At 49.4% G+C, this 24058-nt stretch overlaps 7 protein-coding genes across 7 annotated transcripts; 6 read left to right on the top strand and 1 right to left on the bottom strand.

Moving 5' to 3' along the window:
* Positions 1 to 1067: 1067 nt before the first annotated feature.
* Positions 1068 to 3605, top strand: PV10_05199 (uncharacterized protein; the record flags this gene model as incomplete). The annotated part of the gene is made up of 3 exons (XM_016369827.1): positions 1068 to 1211; positions 1289 to 1392; positions 1466 to 3605. The coding sequence occupies 3 exons, from the start codon at positions 1068 to 1070 to the stop codon at positions 3603 to 3605; spliced, it is 2388 nt and encodes a 795-aa protein (XP_016225615.1).
* Positions 3606 to 8066: 4461 nt separating this feature from the next.
* On the top strand, positions 8067 to 9170 carry PV10_05198 (uncharacterized protein; the record flags this gene model as incomplete). Its single annotated transcript, XM_016369826.1, has 2 exons — positions 8067 to 8139; positions 8191 to 9170. 2 exons carry the CDS (start codon positions 8067 to 8069, stop codon positions 9168 to 9170), a joined length of 1053 nt encoding a protein of 350 aa, XP_016225614.1.
* Positions 9171 to 9808: 638 nt separating this feature from the next.
* Positions 9809 to 11055, top strand: PV10_05197 (uncharacterized protein). Its single transcript, XM_016369825.1, has 2 exons — positions 9809 to 9996; positions 10131 to 11055. The coding sequence occupies exons 1-2, from the start codon at positions 9909 to 9911 to the stop codon at positions 10379 to 10381; spliced, it is 339 nt and encodes a 112-aa protein (XP_016225613.1). The 5' UTR covers positions 9809 to 9908; the 3' UTR covers positions 10382 to 11055.
* A 75-nt stretch (positions 11056 to 11130) lies between these two features.
* Positions 11131 to 15054, top strand: PV10_05196 (uncharacterized protein). Its single transcript, XM_016369824.1, has one exon. It carries the CDS (start codon positions 11382 to 11384, stop codon positions 14946 to 14948), a length of 3567 nt encoding a protein of 1188 aa, XP_016225612.1. The 5' UTR covers positions 11131 to 11381; the 3' UTR covers positions 14949 to 15054.
* Positions 15055 to 17550: 2496 nt separating this feature from the next.
* Positions 17551 to 19404, top strand: PV10_05195 (uridine kinase). Its single transcript, XM_016369823.1, has one exon. The coding sequence runs from the start codon at positions 17848 to 17850 to the stop codon at positions 19276 to 19278; it is 1431 nt and encodes a 476-aa protein (XP_016225611.1). The 5' UTR covers positions 17551 to 17847; the 3' UTR covers positions 19279 to 19404.
* Positions 19405 to 19641: 237 nt separating this feature from the next.
* On the top strand, positions 19642 to 20871 carry PV10_05194 (uncharacterized protein). Its single transcript, XM_016369822.1, has 2 exons — positions 19642 to 19844; positions 19943 to 20871. The coding sequence occupies exons 1-2, from the start codon at positions 19842 to 19844 to the stop codon at positions 20468 to 20470; spliced, it is 531 nt and encodes a 176-aa protein (XP_016225610.1). The 5' UTR covers positions 19642 to 19841; the 3' UTR covers positions 20471 to 20871.
* On the bottom strand, positions 20678 to 23127 carry PV10_05193 (uncharacterized protein). The gene is made up of 2 exons (XM_016369821.1): positions 21639 to 23127; positions 20678 to 21589 (listed from the first exon to the last, which is right to left on the bottom strand). The coding sequence occupies exons 1-2, from the start codon at positions 22270 to 22272 to the stop codon at positions 21432 to 21434; spliced, it is 792 nt and encodes a 263-aa protein (XP_016225609.1). The 5' UTR covers positions 22273 to 23127; the 3' UTR covers positions 20678 to 21431.
* Between the last annotated feature and the right edge of the window lie 931 nt (positions 23128 to 24058).

Raw genomic sequence — 24058 nt, 5'->3', positions numbered from 1 at the left:
TGTCTTGATGACTGCTCGGGCGAAACTAATACGAACCACAAGCGAAAGCCCTCTGCGTTGATTTACAAATCTACGGAATCTCTCCAAGTGAGTGCTGGCAGGGTCCGGATGGCGCCAAAGCGCAAGTCGCTCGTCTGGTCGCGAAGAGGCGCACATCTTCAATGGTATTTGGTCTCAAAAGCCAATGGGTTCTCCTGCAAGTATCAGTATCTTCATATCTCAGTCACTGCGTCAAATCGAAATTAAACTATATGTATGCGTTATGTCTTCCGGAAATCAGAGTCGGAATGGTTGATCCAGCTTCCACGATTACCGTCAACACCCCCGAGGTATTGTTACCTTGGTTTCCCCACAGAATGGGATCAGGCTGAGGGGTTGTGCCTCTCGGATAAGGCTCCGCGGAATATATGCCGAGAGGGATCAAGGCTCCGTAGCCTAAAGTTAACTTGCCCTGCTATAGTCAATTATGCATTGGTGTGACTAAGTCTTTCTGACTGGGTATTGAACATCCCAATCTCTCTGAGGGCTGCTGACCTCTGGGATGAATCTAAATGGTACATTGTGAACCTCTCTCTTGCCCCATGTAAGACAATAGACCTAGGAAGAACCCTATGACACAGTAATAGATACAGTCAGTGAGGTATATGTAAGAGCAGCATGGCCGCAGAGAGCCGGGGATCGAAACGCCAAGTCTGTGCCGGCACCACTTCCATGGCAGTCGTGTCGTTGATCGTTTGATAAGCAAATTTTCACTGGCCATCGTATGGATCATGTTCCAAGTCCTGCCGAAGGATCAGAAGACGGAGACCATGCTAGCCTATCATCATGAACACCATCCCAATTAGACATCTTGGACTTTGTGGGGAGTCATTGGGGAAAGTCGCCGGTTTGGCGAGGTTGAAATTGGCTTCCCCCGCCCTCCACAGTTCGAGTTCCCCATAGCAATACTGCCTCTCCCCAATCCACCCTGTGTTTGTCCAGCAGACGAGATCTCTAGCAGAACACGGCCTTCGCCCACGCCCTTCTTCCAGTGTTGCTTGTTGCTTGAATAGAATTTCCATATACAGATGGACATTGAATGCCAGGAAGCTGACGAACACTATAAGTCATCCCCGCAAATGCGCCACAAATCACCCAGCGGACCTGTGGGCCCGTTTCGACGTCGTAGGGAAAACAGAGCTTGCAATGCATGCCGGGCAAGAAAAACCAAGGTAAGTCCATCCCTGTCGCCAGAAGATCCCGTCGCCCATCATCATTGAGATTGGACCATTACTCATGAATCTGGTAGTGCGATATCTCTGTCAACGGAAAGTGTTCCTCCTGCGTTGCAGCTGGTATCGTATGCGAGGTGTCTGAGCCTTCTGATAAACAGCAGAATGCTATTCTCTTAAAGTACGTCTCTCTCTCTGCAGTGGAGAATAATCTGTGTGATCCTGGCATGGAGCTAAAAATCTGTACATGACAGACGCATTAAGGAGCTTGAAAAGAGTGTGGAGAAATTTTCCAAGCAAATTGAGCAGACTGCTGTTGTTACAATACCACAACCGACAGATATGGATGCCTCTGTTGAATATTTCCGACCAACTATACTGACTCCACGCCCGTCATCTCCCATCTCAAACACATCAATCAGCCAGATGACTGCCGAGTCCCAGGTCGGCTCTGCGGTAGGAGTGGTTGAGAGGTGTGACTCGAGGAAGCGCCGTCGTTCCGCTAACGGCAATCTCAACCTCCAGACATATGTTACTGGTACCGGCACCAAAACGCACCATTTCTATGGATCGACTTCGGAATTTGTGTTCCTCGATTCAGTTAGTGAGTATGTCCAGCAATTGGGCTACGAAGTGCCATCCCCCGGCAATCTATGGCGCTCTTCTGCAGATACCGCACAATCGCACCTGGCTGATACGCAGCCCAAATCCAATTTGGCGGCCGAACTGCGGTCTCAGCTGCCGTCTCAGCATCTGGGTGCGAAATTGATCGAGGTGTATGCCCAACACGTCCAAGCACACACCCCGATGCTATATTGGCCCACCATACTTATCAAGTTTCAACGCATTTATACAAGATCCCCGTTGCATTATGAGGAAAGTCAAATGGCGGCTGACTTTTGTATTCTCATGATGGTGTTCGCCGTCGGATCGCAATTGTCAGACGTCGTGGAACTCGGCCATGACAGCGGCCAGCAGATGAAGAAAGGCTGGACATTCTTTGAATCCGCACGACGATTCCAAAGGCTCATCAAATCGACTTACACTTTAGACGATGCCATCATCACTCTGCTGATGAGCATCTATCTCCTTGGGGCGTCCCTACCGAGCCCATGCTGGGTCATGGCGGGGACGACCTCACGCATTGTGCAAGACCTCGGGCTCCATAAACGGCCATCGCCGCACCAACTCTTCAACGTTGAGATTGAGTCACGGAATCGATTGTTCTGGGGAGCCTATATGGTAGACCGAATAGTAGCTCTAGCATTTGGACGGCCGGTACTGCTCTTGGACGAGGATTGTGATGTGGATCTTCCCGGAAAGGTGGATGAGAAGGGGGTGACGGCGCCTCAGTCGCTGCATTTCTTCCAGACGAGCATATCGGTCGTCTCTCTTCTCGATCCCATCATCCAACTCGACGCCATTCCGGGGAATGAAGGACACGATGTCGAAGCGATGATGAAGATCGACACACAGCTGCTTGCGTGTTGGTACAAGTATCCCCACGACTTGGGTAATGACGAAGCCGACGGAAGCATCGAACCTTCGATTTTGAAGATCATCTTCATTGCACAACAAGCTCGTCTAGCTCTTTTCCGACACTTCACCAACAGTAATCTCAACCACGCCCTTCGAAATGCTTGTCTCAAGAAGAGTGTGGAAATTTCCAAGCTGACGGCCAAGATCATGCTGAGGGTTGCGAAGAAACACAACTGGGAGGATGGTTTCGCTCACCGCTGCAACGATATGGTTTACAACCATATTTTCCGAGCGTCGATTGTGCTTCTACTCGAACACAGGCTGAGGACATCGTCTAACCTTGCAAAGGCGCAAGTCAGAGGTGGCGCGCAGAATCAGTATATCAATATTCTGTGGCGGGCCTTACGAGCAGCCGCCGAGGCACGTCTATCGGCTGCAAAGTCATTGGAGCTACTACAGGTGTTTGCGAATACCCTTAATTTTGATCCGAGTCTCACTGAGGAAACTCCCAACCAGTGCGCCCCCGAGAATCTACCTGATTCCATGGCGCAGCCAGAGTTGGACCTCCAGTCTCAAACCCGATATCCAGAGCACGACCTGTCCGTCGATTCCAACTTGGAAATATTTGATGACTTGAATCCGGGTGTCATGTGCCAAACGCAGTCAGCACAGGGGCCAAACTTGGTGATCAATTCTCCTGAGAGAGCGACTAAGATCCATTCATTCTCTCAAGACCATGAAGCAGTGACCGCCGATCCAACGCCAATTGATATCGAAAAGTTACCATCTCCAAGTCATTGTAGCGTATGGTCAGACGACATGGACTGGGCAATGTTTCACGAGCTTCTCAACCACGACAGTATCTTTGGCATGTATGCTGGTGGTGTGAATGGAAATGGGACGGTCGACTTTTAAGGACAGTTTTCGGTTTCGAGGAGTCAACTAGCCAGCAGAACAAGATTGAGGAGATAGATGATCAAATTGATTCGTAAGATCCAAAACTGTCAGTCACTCGCTACTGGTTGTACGTCATGGCATTCCAAGCATGGACCTCATGTCTAAAGTAGCGGTCCACTAGGTGATCGTTTCCCAAATATGACTTTTAGCCAAGTAATCGGAGTTGGAACATCTTTCATTTAACCTGTACTGCTAAGGAGTAAGAACCACACCCGCTCGTTTGAATCTTTTTCGCCAATGCCGATAATGCATATTCCACACTTGTAGTTGAACCTTTGACCTTGCATGAACGTCAGACTGTTCTCGCTGGCCAGGAGACACGTTTCCGAGAGCGTACGTAGATATTCATAGGCCGAATGAGTTGGAAATCCGGGTCATACTCAATGGCAGTCTGTGACTCAGCTGTAAACTCATAGCGGTAGATCAGCTCTGCGAAAAGGATCTTGACCTCTTGCAGCGCGAAATTGAATCCGATGCAGCCTCGCGGGCCCGCGGCGAACGGTACATATGCACACCGATGGCGTTGCTTCACTTCAGGCGTGTCCCACCTGTCCGGGTTAAACCGTTGCGGGTTGTCCCAGAAGTCCGGATTGGTGTGGATGGCGTATAGTGCGGGGACAATGACGGCGTTTGAGGGAAGATGATATCCCCCAGGGACGATCACGTCCGTTTTGGTAGTACGTCCAGGTTGGAAAGACGGGTTGTGAAGGCGCTGAGTCTCTTTGACAAACTTATCAAGGTATTTGAGCGAGTTTGTGAGCTCTGGAGTCCATTCAATGTCATTACTGATGTTGAAGTCAACCAACTCTTGCAACAAGCGTTCTTGCTGGCCCTTGTATGTCACCACTGAGTATATCATCCACGCCAACAGTGAAGAAGTTGTTGTAAATCCAGCAGCAGTCATGATCACAATGTTTCCAAGGAACAGGTCTTCCGGAAGCTTCTCCCCAGACTCATCAACCGCTCGTTTGAGATAGTCGACGACGCAAGTAGCTTTCAGAGCTGCGTCGCTGAGCGGGAGATCTGTCGTGTCCTTTTGCTCGACAGCATCCATCGCGGCTTGAAGTCTTGAATAGATGCGGAATCTCACATTCTTGAGTTTCTTCGGGTCTCCAAATGGAAGAGCTCCGTACCAATCGCCACGACTAGTCACTCTTTTGTTCAAAACCAGCATGGCTGAGATATCAGCCACAATGGGATCGAGTGGAGCGTCTCGGCTATCGAAATGGTGGAAGTCGAGGCCGAGGCAGAATTTCCCGATTGTTTGTGACGACAGTTTGAGCATGTACTGGTACACGTTCCAGCTCTCGTTCGCTTCATCCATCGCATCGAACACGGGTAGAGATGAACGAACGGCCGTCTGCATCAAAGGTGTATAATGTCGGATGGCCTTTGGACTCAGGCATGGAGGGAGGAACTTATGGGCAAGGAGCCAGCTGTGTGTTTCGGTATCGCCCACAAAGATGGCAGAGTTGTCTTTGATGCCCCACAATGGATGATCCGAGGTGATCTTCTTGGTGAAGTAGACAGACTCGCTAAATACATGGCCTGTGACGATGGGATCGTTTGTGTGGTAGGTAATCTTGCCCATCGTATTGGTCTTGATGACAGATCCATATTTGCTGAAGAGCCGTGCGTGGTTACCCAAGTGATCAGGAAAGATCTCATAGAAATTCCCGACAAAAGGAAGCCCAACTGGTCCGGGGGCATCTCTGATGGCATTGCCATCAACAGTGATTCCGATAGGCACAGCTGCTTGAAGCATGTGTGCAACCGTGTTGATCGGCTGCTCCTCGGTTTGGAATCCAATACCTGACGAAGTTATACATCAGCTGGATTTGATAGAATAGTACAACTCTTACCACTTGGGTCCACCACGTGGAACTCCTGACCAACTGTTTTCTTCACATTCTTGATGTCGTCGTTCAACTGAATATCAAGATTCCGACATTTTCGAGGCTCAGGGCCTACAAGGTAAAATTGAATGTTCACTCTCTGCTGCATATTGATGTGGCTCTTCACGGTTTTAGGGCGACAACATCTTGGAATGAACTGACGTGCCCTAGAATATCTTGTTTTGGGGTTTACACAAACAGTTCAAAATGCCATAGTCGGTGGAGAAGATCAATTGTCACCTGTGGTCGGGTATTCTCCTCGGGGGAAAACCCTCGGGTTCTGAAGCCGGGGGTCGCCACAAGCGACACTGAAACATATGCTCCGAGGGTCATTCCTCCGCCATCATTTTGGAATGAATTTTAGTTTTCGGGCATGACATGGAATATTTGTGGCGACCTCTGGCAGCCTGTTCTGGGGGGTTGTTTATCAGTCAAAAGTTACATGAGGTGAAGAGTCTTTTTGATCATGATAGATACACAGTGGCATCGTAAACGATCGCGCTTCTAGTATCAAGAAACTCTGGAAGCATGTCGTCAAATTACTCTCTCAAGGATGTGAGAGCCCATAATTCCCCAGATGATTTATGGATGGTAATTCATAATAAAGGTATGTTGCTACTACAGTGCTCTTGTGCTTACACGAGCGCGATCCATCTTTAATCTACAAATTTTCAACTTGCAAGAGGCTGAATTTCTAGTTTATGATATTACCACCTACTTGGAGGAACATCCGGGCGGGGCCGAAATCCTCGTCGAGTACGCAGGCAAGGATGCAACCGATGCATTTGAAGATGTTGGACATTCTGAGCGGGCATGGGCAGCGATGGAATCTCTTTCCGTCGGCGAGCTATCACTCGAGGTGGGTTGGACGATTCTGCATTCACGATGCGATCAAACTCTATAGCTTTCCGGAGAAGCACTTATACTGACATTGGACCAATGCTCCAGGAACAACGCGAGGCAGCAACATTCTATCGGCCTACCTACACGCAGGTCGAGACTGTCGCAGTCTTGACAAAGACACCGGCAGTTCAATGGCTGAAAGCCATCACGAAACAGGCGGTCTGGTGGGGTTTGGCTTGCGTCCTTATGTACCATGGCAGCCCTCGCCTTGTGGGCCAGGCATATCGAGTCCGACTCTCAGCTCCCAGTGGTGGCTTCTGGCATGGGGTCCTGGCCTCAGCAGCGACATTCTCTATTGTATCAGCAGTATTGGGTGGAGCTTTGGGCTCGACACTCAACGCAAGTCACAATGTAAAGAAGTACCCTTCGAGGCAAAAGGCGTCTCAAAGGGTGGCCGTTGGGAAACAACCAATGTCAACCAGCAGTACCATCCTTGATTCTCATACCTACCGAAGCTTCCCACTATCAAAGAGAACGGAACTGTCCTCCAACGTGCTGAGTTTGGAGTTCGCACTTCCGAACTCATCAGACAGCCTGGGCCTGCCAACCGGACAGCATGTGTCAGTTCGCGCCGATATTGATGGCGAATCGGTCGTCCGGTCTTACACTCCTATCTCGAACGACAAGGACAAGGGTGTGATTGAATTGATAGTCAAGGTTTACGAACATGGGAAGTTGACGAAACACCTGGCTTCATTGCAAGTTGGCGATCGACTGGAGTTTCGTGGTCCCATGGGCCGCATGAGATACCATGCTGGTCTTTGCAAACATATCGGAATGATCGCCGGAGGCACAGGCATCGCGCCAATGTACCAACTCATTCGAGCCATTTGCGAAGACCCTTTGGACAAGACAACTATCAGTTTGATATATGCCAACAACAACGAGGAAGACATCCTTCTTCGAGATCAACTAGAGCATTGGGCGGCGATGTATGCAGACAAATTCCGCATGTCATATGTGTTGTTGCACCCTCCGCAGGGCTGGAAGCAGCACCAGGGATTCGTCACGAAGGATTTGATGATGGAGAAACTTGGAACTGCTGCTCCAGACTCTCAACTCATGCTGTGTGGACCTCCAGGAATGATTGCTGCGACAAAAAAGTACGCAGGAGAGCTGGGGTTAAAGACCACTGGCGCAACGTACAAAGCCACAGACCGGGTTTTTGTGTTCTAGACAAGTCCTCTAGGGCAAGCAAATTGGATGACTTAATCTTCCCACATGTGTATGAATGCCATAAGTACAGTACGTCTTGAACAACTTGCCGCTGCTAAGCCTCCAACCTTATGTTGGTCCTTTTCAATCAACGATCTAGTGTTCACATGGGACGGCTTGATGCAGTAGATTGAGAATATATCGCAATCACAGTCGCGATGCAACTCAAACTAGCAATAGTGTAAGAATCTCGCATTGTATGCGATACCGGCTCCACGGCCGCGGATCATCGATTGTATCCCTCCGGGTCCGGTCTCCGGCAACTATTCCGCCGCTCGCATGCCAAATGCCATTTTCCTTGGTTGGGAGAAATGGTATAAGGCCGTCACTATATGCAGCAATGGTATGCGCTACAACAAACCAAAATCCGCTGGTGGCTGACTGTCTATCACGAAGGACTGGAACCATGGCTTCCAATTCGAGCATTCAGACACCCCTGACGGAGTTATTGGGGATTAAACACCCGATTATTCTGGCCGGTATGAATCTGATTCGATTTCCGAAATGAGGATTGGCTGAGTGATATCTAGGAATGGCGAGGGCCTCCTCGGGCGCATTAGCTGCGGCAGTCTCTAATGCTGGAGGCTTGGGCGTCATTGGGGGACTCAACTATTCGCCTCAACAGCTCCAAGAGATCATCAACGAGCTCAAGGCACACTTGACTGACAAAACCCTTCCCTTCGGGGTGGACTTGGCTCTTCCTAAAATCGGCGGAGGGGCTCGGAAGACCAACTATGATTACACCAAGGGGAAGTTAGACGAGTTAATTGATGTGGTCATTCGCAACGGCGCAAAGCTTTTCGTTTCAGCTGTGGGCATCCCTCCTCCGCATATTATCGAACGGCTCCATGCATCTAAGATATTGATTATGAATATGGTCGGCGCACCAAAACATGCCAAGTATGCCTTGGATGCCGGTGTCGACCTCATCTGTGCTCAAGGAGCGGAGGGTGGCGGCCATACAGGATCAATTGCAACCTCGATCTTGATCCCGGCGGTCTGTGACGTCGTGAGAGACTTCCGCTCCCCCATGACGGGACAGGTTCCTTTAGTAGTTGCAGCAGGAGGAATCAGAGACGGTCGGTCTCTTGCCAGCGCCCTAATGCAGGGAGCCGCGGGAGTGTGGGTAGGCACTCGATTTCTGGCTTCCGTTGAGAGCGGCGCCAGCGAGATACACAAGACGGAGGTCGTCACTGCAACATTTGAGGACACGGTCACGACTTTAGTCGTCAGTGGTAGACCGATGAGGGTTAAGGCAAATGAATACATTAAGGCATGGGAACGACAGCCAGCGAAAATTAAAGAACTAACCGAGGCCGGCATCGTTCCTTACACGAAAGATATGGAGGATGGTAATGAGGATGCCGACCGACCATTCCTAATGGGTCAAGTGGCTGCCGTCATCGACGATATCAAGCCAGCCTCTCAGATTGTCGAGGGTATGGTGAAGGAAGCCAGCCAATGTATAAGGCGAGGGGCTAGTTTCCTGGTTGCTGGTGCAAAGTTGTAGTGTTCTTACAAGGAGATTGGAGTAATTCATATAGAACAAAAAAGCGAGAACAAACCGGTAAACTCCAGGGTTCGACAATGGAGCTATTTGATGAGCCAAAGTTGGAAGAAATCCTCCAAAGGACTGGAGTGCTCCGCTCTTTATTTCATTACTACCAGGATTATCAAGATGCATGAAGCCTTGCATGTTATAGACGATGGATGGGATTTGAGAGTCAAGATAGCAACTCATCATGATGTACTATGATTTTTTTTTATCAACATCTCACCCTAGCCAGTGAGTTCTACGTCACATTTATCGCTATCTCAGACAACGTTGGGTTTTGAGATAGCCAAATTGGGCGCCTATTATACTACCTGGTATTGCAGGCCTTATGGTGAAATGATCATTCTAAGTGCACATCATTTGGTTGATGAGTGGTCCCTAAGAGAGAACAAAGATCATGAAACATGTTTGATGCATTGCTTCATTTCGTGGGTGGTAGAGCGTGCGCTCCAGCGCTGTGCACTCCGCCAGTTCAAGCATGTCACGAGTGTCAACTTATACGGCAAAGTATTACACCCACTTCCGTCGCCCTACCGTCGTCCGCCACTCGGGTCTGGACTTTGATCTCCGGCCAGTAAAGTGACCTGATATATCTAGCTACCGACGAACCTTTTGTCTCACAGTTTCTGGATAGTAGTGTTCCGCCATTCGTTTCAATTCGCCATCTTTCGAGATCTGCCACTCAATAGATCTATGTGGGCGTGGCTTGAGCCTCACGATCTCTACTGGAGACGAGTCTCCACCAAAATGCATTCCCATTTACATACAAAGGACAATGTCGGTAGGTGACAATCCAATCCTATGCGCAGATTAATTGCGGAAAACGCCCCAGCCTCTGGCGCCATGACTACCAACTTCCCAAGTGTTGACGCAATGCTCAAGAGATGGACAGACACTAATGCTAACGTTGCGTAGGGTGTGAAGAGATTATGAACGCCCTAGACGAATGCCACGCCCGCGGATTCCTCTACAAAGCCGTCGGTGGCTGCAATGAGATCAAGCGCGAGGTCAACCGGTGTCTTTCAGGAGAGAGGCAGAAGAAGAGCAAGAAGAACCGCGAAACGGGCTTGGAACGCAGGAAGCGGGTGGAAGCAGTGTGGGCTAAAATGGACAATGGCGACTTCTCGGATCTCGAAGCGATCATCAACGGTACTGAAAAGAAATGAAGATGCGAGAACGATGGGGACACCAACTTTCAATCTCCACTCAACCTGCATACAAGAGGCGCAATTGCATTGGCAGCACAAATTATGATGCGACAAGCAGCCAAAGATTATGAAGAAGCCCTGATTTCATGTACAACAGAAACCCTCTCCACAGAAACTATACTGTCGAAGGAAATGTCACACTATCTACCACCTACCTACGGTTTACAGGTTTCATTTCATAAATATCTCAGCGAGCATCCTGTGGAAGATGGGGAAATTGAGTCGGGGCCATACGCCGCGAACGACAGGTCTCGGTATGGTGGGTGCACAGGAGCCTTGCAAAGAAACCAAGCAGTGGTTGCAGTCATTTGCACATTATCTGTTACCACCATCGATTTGTGAGAAGATCTCGGCGTTTCGCTTCCCTGCCATTTCCTCGTTCCTTGTTCCAACACAGTCCTCGAGGCTCCCTCAGCACGAGCACCGGTTTATGATTCAATTGACCTGTTTGATATGACCTAGCATGGCTCCTTTTACGCGTTACCGGTACATACATGGCTGTAGTCATGTCTACCTCAACGGCCGTTGCAGTTTGTAGCAAACAGGTCTCAATTGTAGCACGTGATCGTGTAATTTGCCAAGTTTCATACGGCCGACCATAAGACTGCCAAGGTGAAATAGGGCGGATCATGTTATCGCCTCGGTCGGAATGCAATTGTGGATGATTGATTGTTTGTCCCCTGTTGACAATGAGAATCGAAACCTGACACATTCACCCGTCCACATTGTTGGCTGTGCTTAACATTTCCCCGAACAAGGTGTCAACTCTCAAGTCAGGAGTCTCCTTGATAGCCCAAGTCTCAAGAAAACCCCCACCCTCTTCCGTTGGTGATTCGAACCCATGTACCGGCCTCTACACCTCTAATCAGACCGCTCGCGGAACACTCTCGTTGCCTAACGCTGCGATTTCGCATTAGAGACTGCCTCTAATGCCGATCGTCCTCACATGTAATCCACTATGAGCAGCAGCATCCCTGTACAACCTTCATCTTCCGCTGATCGAGCTGCCATAACAAATCAACCTGATGAACTCGACGATTTTGGGCTTCCAAAAAGGCCCGCACCCAACCGCCGACCACCTCCTCCCGATTCGAGCGACAGCGAGGACGATGACGCTCTTTTCCATGATGCCGAGGCGACAGCCGGAAGCGTAGATACTGCAGGTGCACCACAGCCCAAGCAGAATGCCCTGGACATTAATACTTCGGCGGGAAAGGAACCGACTCTGGACAAGGACTCGACCCCGAAATCAGACAATGGTCAAATCCAGTCGGATCCCGCGCCACCACCAGGTGAGATGATTGGAGAACAATTGTCCCATCCAGACCCGAAGACGGAGCCTCCCCCTGAGTCCATTTCCCACAAGAGCCCATCAGACGAATCCAAAAACCCTCCCGCTGACAGTGCCGATGTCTCCAACCCTGCGCCAGAATCCGGGGCAGTCAAAACCGATTCAGCCGCGCGAAATGACACCGATCTATCACCAGAATCCCCAATCACAAAACGTGAACCAAAATCCGTTGGTCCTACTGTGTCTCAATGGTCCCACCAAAAAGCCGTTACCAAAGATGATTCAGATGATGAGGAAGAGGAGGTCCAATGGCAGTCCATGCCAGCCATTGACGAGTTTGACATCTACGATGACCGTGGTCGGCTTGTAGCCAAAGGCACCAAAGAGGAAAAAGAGGAATCGAATCCTTACGCCAATTTGGGAGGCGCCGGAAAAGGATACACCAGAGTTCAACTAGATGAAGATGCCAAATCAGTCACTAGTCTAGACGACGACACAGACTACTTATTCCGCAGTGGACCCAAGGCTGATACCGCCAACCCTGACCACCTTGGAGATATTGACGAGGAAGCCGAGCAGCGAGATGCTTTAACCCAGTTGGAAGCCACAAAAGACCTATTGACCGAAGGGCAACGGATAGCCTATGTCGGCGTCGTCCGCTTGACGATTCATAAGATGTTTCAAGCCCTTGGAGACATGGAGAAAACCAGAGGCGCCCGAAAAGAGATTGGAAAGGCCTTAGAAGACATGGACAAATGGGGTCAGACAATGATGGTCCGACTCTACGCCCATATGGACATCAGTCCAGACGAACAGATCATGATCGAACAGCTCGCCAATCATGGTGTCCAGCCATCAGACTTGAGCGCTCCCCTGATGCACAATGCTAAGATTGTCAATCCTATGGCATCCAAGCAGACTGTAGACCGAACCCGGAATTCCGGCAACTTCAGAGATTCCAGGGCTTCACTCGTGTCTTCAAAGACCACGGATTCTTTGAAAGAAGTCAAAGACGGTGAAGAGGTCCCCGAGGTCCACGGTCCAGCAGACATGCCCAGCAGCAGTCAAATTGAATTGGACATTAGATGGACCGTTCTATGCGATCTGTTTCTAACATTAATTTCTGACAGCGTTTACGATGCTCGCTCGAGGCGTTTACTAGAAAGGGTCGGCTCGACCCTTGGAATCAGCTGGATCCAAATCTGTCGTTTCGAGAAGCGCGTGATTGACTCCTTGGAGATGCAAGAAGAAGAAGTAAAGGAGAATTGGGACGAGACAGACAACATGGAGCGAAGAAGGAAACTTGGCCTAAAGAGAAAGTATATGGTGATGGGGCTTGCAACAGTCGGTGGAGGCCTCGTCATCGGCCTATCAGCTGGCCTTCTTGCACCCGTCATCGGGGCCGGTTTGGCAGCTGGCTTCACGACCATCGGTGTAGGCGGGACGGCAGGCTTTCTTGGTGGCGTCGGTGGTGCAGCTTTGATCACCTCTGGTGCTACTCTCGCAGGAGGTACCATTGCAGTTCGAGCCTCCGATCGCCGCACTGGGCACGTTCAGACATTTGAATATCGACCCCTTCACAACAACAAACGCCTCAACTTGATTCTGACCGTCGCCGGCTGGATGAACGGCAAGGTTGATGATGTTCGTTTACCTTATAGTACAGTGGACCCAATCATGGGTGACATCTATTCCTTACTTTGGGAGCCGGAAATGCTTCGGTCCATGGGTGAGACCATTAATATTCTTGCCACAGAGGCATTGACGCAGACGGTTCAACAAGTCCTGGGCAGTACCCTCCTCGTTGCTCTCATGGCCTCCATTCAGATTCCCATCATCTTGACTAAGTTAGCCTACCTGATTGACAACCCCTGGAGCGTATCTTTGGATCGTGCGAACGCGGCGGGTCTAATCCTGGCGGATTCTCTTGCCGATCGACATCTGGGCCAAAGACCTATCACTCTAGTGGGTTTCTCATTGGGCTCTCGAGTCATTTTTGCGGCGTTGAAAGAGTTGTCCGCTCGAGGAAAGTATGGTTTGATCCAAAATGTCTATCTATTTGGCACTCCAGTCGTCTACAAAAAGGACGAGTACCTACGAGCCCGATCCGTGGTTTCCGGTCGTTTTCTCAACGGCTACGCTTCAAATGACTGGATCTTGGGCTATTTGTTTCGGGCAACGTCGGGAGGCATCATGCGTGTCGCTGGACTTGCTCCAGTCGAAGGCATTCCTGGCATTGAGAACCTTGATGTGAGCAAGTTTGTTAACGGCCACATGGCGTACCGTGCGGCCATGCCTCGATTGATGCGAGAAGTTGGTTGGGAGGTTGAAAGCGACGAGTTCACGGAAATCGAAGACCCTGACCCAGACAATCATGCCGAACGACAACGAGAACTGATCAAGGAGATTGACGCGGCACGTAAACAAGCTGAGGAGAAGCCGGAAAAACGACGATTTGGGTTGTTCAAGCGAGGCAAGCTCGCAGAGAAGCAAGGGTGGGAGACGTACAACAGCAAAGAGAACGGTCACCGGAGATCAACCAGTCTCACGGCTCCAGACAGTTCCAATGGCGAAGGCCCAAATGTCCTGTTCGACATTGACGCTATTCGAAAAGAACTTGAGAGCGAGATGATCGAAGTCCGAGAGCTGAACAGCACGCTACCTCCGATGCAAATCACCTCGTACTCTGATGGCGAAAAGCATGTCGAGTACTTACGCCTTCCATCTGATATCAAGGCGGACGAATTGGCAAGGATGAACTTACCACCTCGTCCAGATGAAATAGAAGTCGGATTTGCTCCCCCGGCCAGAGCATCATCTCTGAGGCCAATAAGTAGAGCATACAGCCCGCAACGCACGCCTCATTTCACGCCAGAATCATCTCCAAGGCATACTCCGCAGCGATCTCTCAACGCATCCCCTATTCCCAACTCCCGATTCTCGAAAGACTACACAGAAACACAGGGAGCCAGCACAGCCACGAAAGCCAGCCCCTTGCCTCAAAGTCATTCACCGAAGCTTGATTCTTGGACTACACCTTATAATCCACGCCCCGATCTCAATTCGCACGCAACAGAAACACCCCCTTATGCTTGGGATCGTCCAATACCGAATTCTGGAAACAGCGTTACGCCGTCCTTTGCGGCACTGGACCTCAATCATAATGCTTGGGCAGACGATGACTACGATGACTTTGGTCAGAAGAAAGGCAACGTTTCTATGACATTTGAATGATTATTGGTGTTTGGCAACAACTGTACAGCGCCGTTGAGAGCCTCATGCATAGCGAACTGTTTGCTTTTTACAGATATATGGCGGTAGTTTCTTTACAACATATCCACCCATACATATACATTATCATTGAAACGATATCAGTGTGCTGAGCCTTTTGACCCACCTATCCCCCGAGGCTCGTGTCTTGGAGGACATGTGCCTGTTTCAGGTTTGAGAGATACTTTGTTTCTCGCTAACTACACAGCAGTCTTTGTCTTGTGCTATTTTCAGCTTCGTTTCGAGGGCGTTGTCATTGTTCACTTTGTTCTGAGAACCCATATCGAGAACAATGATGGACAAAAATAATGTCCCATCGAGGCCAACCCACTTCCTTTTGTTCAGCAGGTTGAACTCATGAATAAAACAAATCCCTGGAGTCCCTTGGACTTGGTGCCTTCCATTTGATCAATTACATTGCGATCATTCGTCAACCCGGCCCTCTTATTCACAAGGGAATACAACAGACACTCATTACCCGGTCATTTTAAATCAACATCGAGTTTCATAGTAAAGATGGAGCACAAGCAAGATATCGAGATGACCGCAAATTGGGCCAGTCTAGTAAGTCCTCAAAATCTACTGTTTACCTCACTCTTCGCCTTCCGATATCTCCGTTTGATTGTTCATATCATCTCTTTTTGGCTATATCAGGCCAGCCCAGTCCCCGAAACACCGACTGTGAAGCGTCAGGACGTCACAGTGGTGATCCCTACCATTGACCCGAAGAATCAAGATTTTCTAAAATGTCTTCTGAGCGTTTTGCAGAACCAACCCGCGGAGATTCTAATCGTCACAGTAGGCAAAGAGTTGATGAACCTGACAGAAGAAATTGTTCAGCCGATTCGTCAACACTTTCCTGAGACACATATTAGAGTAACGGCGACCAAGGTGGCCAACAAGCGAAGACAAGTGGCCCACGTCCTCGGTTGCATCAAGACAGACGTTACTGTTCTGGTTGATGACCATGTCTTCTGGCCTAGCATTCGATTTCTCCCGTCCATTCTGGCACCCTTTGAGAACCCTCGAGTTGGAGGGGTGGGAACTAACAAGAGGGTCGTGCGCGAACCACACGGATTTGGTGCTCGCTCATTCTGGAACATCATCGGGGCCCTCTACCTGGAACGCCACAACTTTGAGATCCGAGCCAGCAATGCCGTGGATGGGGGTGTGTTTGTCATCTCCGGCCGGACCTGTGCTTACCGCAGCCAGATCCTGCAAGATCCAGCCTTTATCGAGAGCTTCACTAACGAGCGCTTCTTCTTTGGTCTGTTTGGACCGCTAAATCCGGACGATGACAACTTCATCACTCGATGGTTGGTGCGACATGGGTGGCAGATCAAGATTCAATATACCGCAGACTCACTGATCGAGACCACTCTAGGCACATATCCCAAGTTCATGTCGCAAGCATTGCGCTGGGCACGTACGACATTCCGATCCAATTTGGCATCTCTGCTAACTGACCGCACAGTGTGGACTGCTCAACCTTGGTGCGTATATGCAGTGTACATTAGTGGCATGATCAATTTCGCCTTGTTCTACGACGCCGCAATGCTGTATGCGCTAACCTTGACCACCTTCTACGACTCGACAACTCTTACCACTCTAGTATGTTGGATCTTTGCCTCCAAGTTAGTCAAGATCATTCCCTACTTCCTCCGCAACCCTCTAGACTTGATCTACTTGCCGGCCTGCATCGCATTCGGATACTTCCACAGTTTGATCAAGCTATATGCAATGTTGACATTTTGGGAGACTAACTGGGGTGGCAGGAACCTTGCGGCCATTGATAGCCAAACTTCCGAATATACTGGAAGCGAAATGATCTCAGAAGAAACAGCTGCGCCTTCACGAGGTCCTGCTGATGGCCTTCGTTGTAGGGATTATACCAGCAATTGGATGTTTCAGGAGCACAATTCCAGATCGACTGGTACTTCCTTGTCGAGGGTTCTGGCATCAGATGACTCTGGCTTCCATGCTGATACAGAGTTGTCATCGGATTCTCGCCACGTTATCTCGAGGTTCGGCCGTCCAAGCTCCCACTGGAATGCTGGGATCGTGACTCGTGGACCTCATCAATCTCCTCTTTTGAGGAGTCCGCGAAGACAGATGGTCAAAGGTATGGCACTCCCTGCCAATGAGTGGCGATACAATGGTCCGGGGCTGTAATAGAAATATGACAGACTAAACAGGAGAGATGTATAGAGAATATACAAGTGTCTAGATGGTCTCACCCAGCTAATTATGAATATGAATATGAATATAAATGCCGATCTGGCAATAGTCTCAGCAAGTTGTACCATCTCTGTGAACGTGTGCATAAGATCTGGCATAAGACCAGATAACTGTTAATCTGGAAGTGATATGATATCAAGGCGAACTACTCGGTATATATCAAAATTTCGAGTATTAATACACAAAATCAAAAGATAATATGGAAGATCGACTGAGTAAACGATGTTGCATTGAGCCTCAAACTGCCGAAGTTTTAGCGTGGAGCCTCTTTTGATAAGACGCACTCCGTATATCGCCCCTCGCCAGTAACCAAACATTGAATGATACCGACCAGGTCAAGTTGACCTCTCCAAAACCCAATACAGGCATTTGTATTGTCTTTCCTGATTGCTCGACCGATTATTGACATTTCCCGGCCTATCATTGCAGGATATAAAGGTACGGACTGAGGTGGTCGAGGTCACTTGGGAGGTGTTTGTCACGCGACTACAGGAGCTCGAGTCCCAACGACAAACGCACATGTACACCTATTCCAGATTGTGTACTCGAACCTCTCCCCATCTTATGACGCATCAGTAATTGGGAGATTCACACTATCTATATCATCAGTCACTGTCATTGAACCATGGCGACTACAATTCAAAAAGATCCCCGAATCAGTGACCTGTCACTAACTGAACCCACGGGGAATGGCTCAACCAGACAAAAAGCATACTACTCACCGCCATGGGCCGACCTCAGCATTGTCGGTATTGCTGGATCATCTGGGTCCGGCAAGACAAGTCTAGCAGTTGAAATCGTTCAATCTCTCAATCTACCATGGGTGATCATCCTCTCGATCGATTCATTCTACAAATCACTAACCCCGGAACAAAACGCGCTGGCGCACCAGAACGAATGGGACCTGGACTCGCCGGAATCAATCGACTTTGATCTCTTGGTGGAGAAACTGCAGGAGCTTAAACAAGGGAAACGAACCGATATACCGGTCTATTCCTTCCAACAACATCAGCGGCTCGAGAAGACCATGTCGCTTTATTCGCCGCATGTGATTATTCTAGAGGGAATCCTTGCACTGAATGATCCTCGCGTGCTGGATTTACTGGATATGAAGATCTTCGTCGAGGCTGATCCGGATGTATGTCTATCACGACGAATTGTGCGTGATGTGCGTGAACGAGGACGAACCATTGAGGGGACGATCAAACAGTGGTTTCGCTACGTGAAGCCAGTGTTCCAGCGATACGTCGATCCGCAGCGCGAAGTGGCTGATTTGATTGTGCCCCGTGGAATGATGAACACTATGGCCATTGAGATGATTGTCAACCAGATCCGACAAACACTCAAGAAAAAATCCATTCGACATAACGCCGAGTTGGAGAAATTGGGTCGTCAGCTGGACGACGAGAATGATTTTACACTTTCGGATAATGCTATCATCATCGCTAACGACGACGATGATAGTTCAAAACCTCAAATCACCGCCATTGCCACCATTCTTCGAAACCCAGCTACTTCACAGGTTGATTTCATCTTCTACTTCGACCGCCTCACGGCTCTATTGATCGAGAAGGCCCTCGACTGTCATAACTATCTCCAAACCGAAATCACCACGCCTCAAGGCCATAAATACAACGGGTTAAAATCCGCTGGCACGGTTTCTGCAGTCGTCGTTCTACGAGGCGGCAGTTGTATGGAAACGGGATTGAAACGCACTATTCCCGATTGTCTGACGGGTCGGTTATTAATCCAGTCAAACCTGCGCACTGGAGAACCGGAACTACATTATCTGAAGTTATTTCCTGATATTGCCCAGCATCAAACTGTCATGCTGCTCGATCCACAGATGTCTAGTGGTGGGGCGGCGTTGATGGCAGTCAAGGTCTTGGTCGATCATGGTGTTTGTGAGAAGAGGATCGTTTTTGTAACGTGTATTGCCGGTCGGCGTGGTTTGAAGAGGTTGATGACGGTGTTTCCCAAGATTAAAGTTGTGGCTGCGAAGGTGGTGGAGGATTATGAGCAGAGGTGGGTTGAGGAGAGGTATTTCGGGTGCTGATAAGGGAAGTCCATGTGTGTGGAAGATGTGGGATACTATTATCCTACTGGTGAGGTGGTAGGATATCACAAGACTAAACTAAACGACACGACTATATGGTATCTGGTGTCAATACTTAGAATAGCAATCTTCTACTTGTACTTGTTTGTCTCTTTTAACTCGATTGGAAGGTATGGGTCGTGACGAATTAAGGATTGATTGTAGGTGTACGGAGTATTTAACTGGGTAGAATCCAAGGCGAACTCCAACTCTTGGCCTGTATACTCCGCTGAATGATATACGGTGAACCACTGTATCATTTTATGCTGTCGACGCGACTGCATTCTGTGCCTGAATGAGAGACTGCGATAGACAACCTAACATCGTCAACCCATCCCATCGTTGTCATCTCTTCCCACCGCAATAGACTTCCTTCTCTCGACTCTCAGAACCTCTCTTGTCTACCTTCGATTCTCACCACCCTATCTCCGCTAGTCAGCTACACACGCATTCTGCTCGGGTCAGGAACAAATCATTGAATCCACAGCTTGTCTCTTCATACACCTTTCAATCCCTCAGTCAAGATGGTAAGCCTTTCCTCCACGGTTCACACAATGACCTCTCCCTGCCTATCAGCGACATCAGCTTTATAAGATGCCTAACTGACATCCTTCCCATCTTCCAGTCCCTCCGCATCGCCCCATCCGCATCCCACCCCTCCAGCACCAGCAATACCACAACCTCCAAATTAACCTCCACCACCACCACCACCTCATCATCAACACCCTCAACCAACCTCGGTGCCCCCTCCGCCCCCGGTCTACATGACACACTCCGTGCCGCGCATACTCACGAAGCAACCACCACCATCACATCAAGCCACCCTCTCGAATCCCGCCTCCAGAACTGGACACGCACACAAGAACGCACACAAATGAACCTGATGCGCCGAAACTTCGGTCTAGCTGAACCGTTGCGTCGAGGTATGGAATTGAAGATGGTCAGAGATGCGGATTCATTCCGACCTTCGGTTTTGGGTGCGCCGTCACGTCTACATGATGATATTTTGACTGGTCGTGATACCGCGATGGATTGGGAGGATGTTTATGCTGGGCAGGATGGTTTGAAGATGGGGTTGAATCAAGGTGGAGATGGACAGGGTGTGGGTTGGACGGAGGAGATGGAGAGGAAAGTTGGGATGGGGAAGTGGTGAAATTATCATAAGGATCTTGATGAGAGTCTTGATCGTGAGGTTTTGATGTTGGGGGAGGGAGTTCTCTTGCTTGCGTCTTCTCCGTGCATGGCTGGCGTCACTGGTTGGTTGTCGTTGCGTCGATCAAGGAAGGAAACAGTGTCAGCCCAGACTGGTATCCATCTCCTCCTGAGGTCGTCGCATTTGGTGTATAACAGACCATTCGATATGTACCATCCGTAATCGTAGATTGATGAAACCACCTTCTAGGATCCAGTGAGATAATGGATGAGTCGAAGGTGACCTACTCATGGTTATCACAGGACACGATCATGGTGCATGCTCAACCTCCGAACACAAGATCGCACACCTCCTACTGCCATCTACAATCCACAGCCACAGCCAACTTATCAATAATAAACATCCTGTATGTCATTCTCATGTTCCAAAATATGTACTCCCGAGGGCTCTTGTGGGAGAGAAAACAATGTAGGTCTTGCTTACTCCCGGACCATTCTGACCCCAAACCATGTCCTTGTCGTCTTTGTGCCGCCAGATCAAGCCCACATCCCGTTCCGTAGCCTGGAGCAGAAAGACTCCTGGACCGGATTCATAAACAAGACGTCTGTACAATACAATACTCGACAGCGGCTTAAACCCCCTCCTCTTTCAAGGAATGGGCTCCTCTACACCGTGAGGAGCTCAAACACTGACGCTCAACAAATGGCAATCCATGCGTAGACACCCGGTTTATCATGTCACCATGTCACCACCAACAAGCCAAAGGCCAAAAATCCCAAGAGAAGATGTCAAGAATTCGCCTGCCAACGCCACGCCGGTCAAGATGGAGTCTCGTACGTGTCGAGACAGTGGAATGGAATGGAACGTGCTACTGTTCCTCGGCGACTTTTCAACGGCGCCGGTCCAACAGAAAAAGGCGACGTAAAAAGAGTGGATCAAAAGACAAGACTGAAGGTGTTCATCACATGATGACACACCGACAGCCTGGACTTCGGCTTTCGGTTTCTTGTTGATTGCCAAAGGAAGATTTAGCACCCTTGGCATCCTCATCTTCGATAAAATCTTGGGGCTTGATGGTCATGTGTAGGACGTTGGGGGAATCGAAGCTGAACTTGTAATCTAAAGAGAGGTTAGAGAGATGGAATGGAACACGACGAATGCAACATACCCTTCAACGCGGCCTTGTCATCCAACAACTTGCCAAAACTGATCAACCTAATATAATTGGGACTACTGGGCTTTGCTTCCCACTCGTCTCTCCACTCGCGCAGAATGAGCTCTTTGAGTTTATAAACGCTCAAGTTGAAAGGGTCACCCTCAGGCAACTCAACGTTCCGTTTGGCCAGGTACTTGCTGTCTAATTTAAAGGGATGTCGAGCTCCCGAGGTTAAGAGCAAAGTGATAAGTAAAACAGGGCCCGAGACTTGGGGGTCTTTTGCAGGAACAACGGGGGAGTCCGAGGATGGGCCAATGGCGGTGGAAAAGGTACGAGTAGCGGTGGGAAGGGAAGCAGGTGGAGGAGGTTGAGGATTCAGAGATTGGTCTATGGCAGTATGAGTGTCTGTCCTTTGAGGGCCCGGGGGATGTTCAGAGGAGTGGACTGATGTGGTGGTGGTGACGGTGTTGGTTTGGGTTAAAGGAGGTTGGCTTGGATTCAAAGGTGAGCTGGAAGGAAGACTTGACATTTCGAGAGGAGGGAGGGAAGCAGGTTGTTGAAGGGTCGGAGGAGTGGATGATGAGATGGAGGAGGGTTCCATGTCAGTAGAGGTGGTGGTAGTGTTGTCTGTCGTGCCAGCCATCATAGGAGACTCTGTCACCGCAGACTGACGGTGGATGTTATAGATGGATTGGGGGCGGAATCAAATGAGGGACGAAATGGATCGAGGATAACCGAGATGATGATGAAATAATAATCAGATTTGTGATGGGAGAGACAATATGATTTGGATGGTTGGAAGATCAAGTGTGAGTTGAGAGGGAGGATGAAGCACAGAAACTGGGTAAGTGCAGGTGCAGCAGGTGCAGTAGGTGCAGGCGCAGGCGGCGCAGGTGTTGCTGGATGTGCGGGTGCAGTGCAGATGGAATTGCAATTGTAATGGCAATAACAGGGCACTGGATGATGGGTGCGACAGATGCAGTGTCGTGGAAGATTCTGAGAGGTCTAGCGGATGATGAGCACGCTGGTTTCCTCTAAATCCTATAACCGAAAGAGCCCGGAGGGTCGGTTGGTGGAGGTGGAGGTGGAGGTGGAGGTGCTGATGATGTTGGTGTTGGCGGTGGTGACGACGCCGTGAAGTGTACAGTGGTTAATGGCTGTCTGTGAAGATGGATGTCAACCACAGAAACAAATAGCCAAGATAAAGATAGAGATAGAGAAGGTGGCTGTGTATATAGTCCAGCAAAAGAACAGGACGAGTAAGTGCCTCGTGTCTGTCGTGAACTGCCAGTGAGAATCGTGGCAAAGCGAGAGAGTAGCAGATGGAGATGGAATCAGTGGAATGGAATCGGAGAACTGAAGTCTCTCTAAAACCCGGGCCTGGGGACACGAGATAGAGGCTAGAGCCACTTTAACGGTACTTGAGCTGCCAGTCCAGCCCAGTTACAGCCAAAGAATCAGGTTCAAGCTGGCCCGTGGGGATGGCCAAGTACAGTAAGTGTTGGGATGGGCCACTTGGGCCCGGCGAAGGATGGAGTAGGTAGGGAAGGGAAATGGAATTGATCGGGGATGCATGGGAGAATCTACGCACATTTCCTGCGTCTACCGAGGCCTATACGCAAGTCTTTATTGTTATGTCTGTGGTTGCCCAACACTAGAGAACATAAAACTGGAGACGGCTAATTTGAATGATGCTTACTGTACCCAAGTACTCATAGATTGAAGTGAACAATCATTCATTTATTCGCCCATTTCATACAATGGGTGAGTGTTTCCTCATCCATCTTCTTTGCTCTTTTCTCTTTTTATTCACATGTGTGTTAGTCTTTTTCTCGGCTGCGCGGACTCAACTACAGACGCCGAAATGGCGGTTCTAAGTTTCTTACCTAAGGTAGATGGCCCGAGGGTCAAATCTTCTAGGCGATATGACCCTAAATCGGTTACCTACACTTTAGCTGCACTAGGTGGCGATTATAGGCATTGTAGACGTCCGAAGCAAGTGAGTTTCCAGTGAACGAAAAGCCACAGTGCACGGTATAAAACACTCGCCAAGCACTCCAAGAGGTTTAACCACTGCTTCTCCACAGAGGCGAACCGCAACGCCATGAACAACCTTCAAATGCCTCCACCGCCCGGAAGTCGATAGGCATAGGCATCTTGGCCCAAGATGCATAACATTTATCCGTCTGAACCGAGGAATCAGCACCGAACAAATAGGTATGTACCTAGGTAGGTAGGCATGATATACGCATACGCATATGCAATATCTGTAGTAATCAAATATCAGCCCACATCAGACCAGACCACGCGTTCCCTTAAACTTTGTCTTCAGCTTTGAAAGCCAGACATCCACCCCTATACGACTGACACTCTGACACACTGGAGAAGTAGACATGAATGATCAACCAACACATCTCCAAGCCAAAGAAGGA

The sequence above is a fragment of the Exophiala mesophila genome (assembly GCF_000836275.1).
Source record: "Exophiala mesophila strain CBS 40295 unplaced genomic scaffold supercont1.3, whole genome shotgun sequence".
NCBI lineage: Eukaryota > Fungi > Ascomycota > Eurotiomycetes > Chaetothyriales > Herpotrichiellaceae > Exophiala > Exophiala mesophila.
Note: the sequence above shows the minus strand (reverse complement) of the source record. Positions and strands in the feature narration are given on the sequence as shown.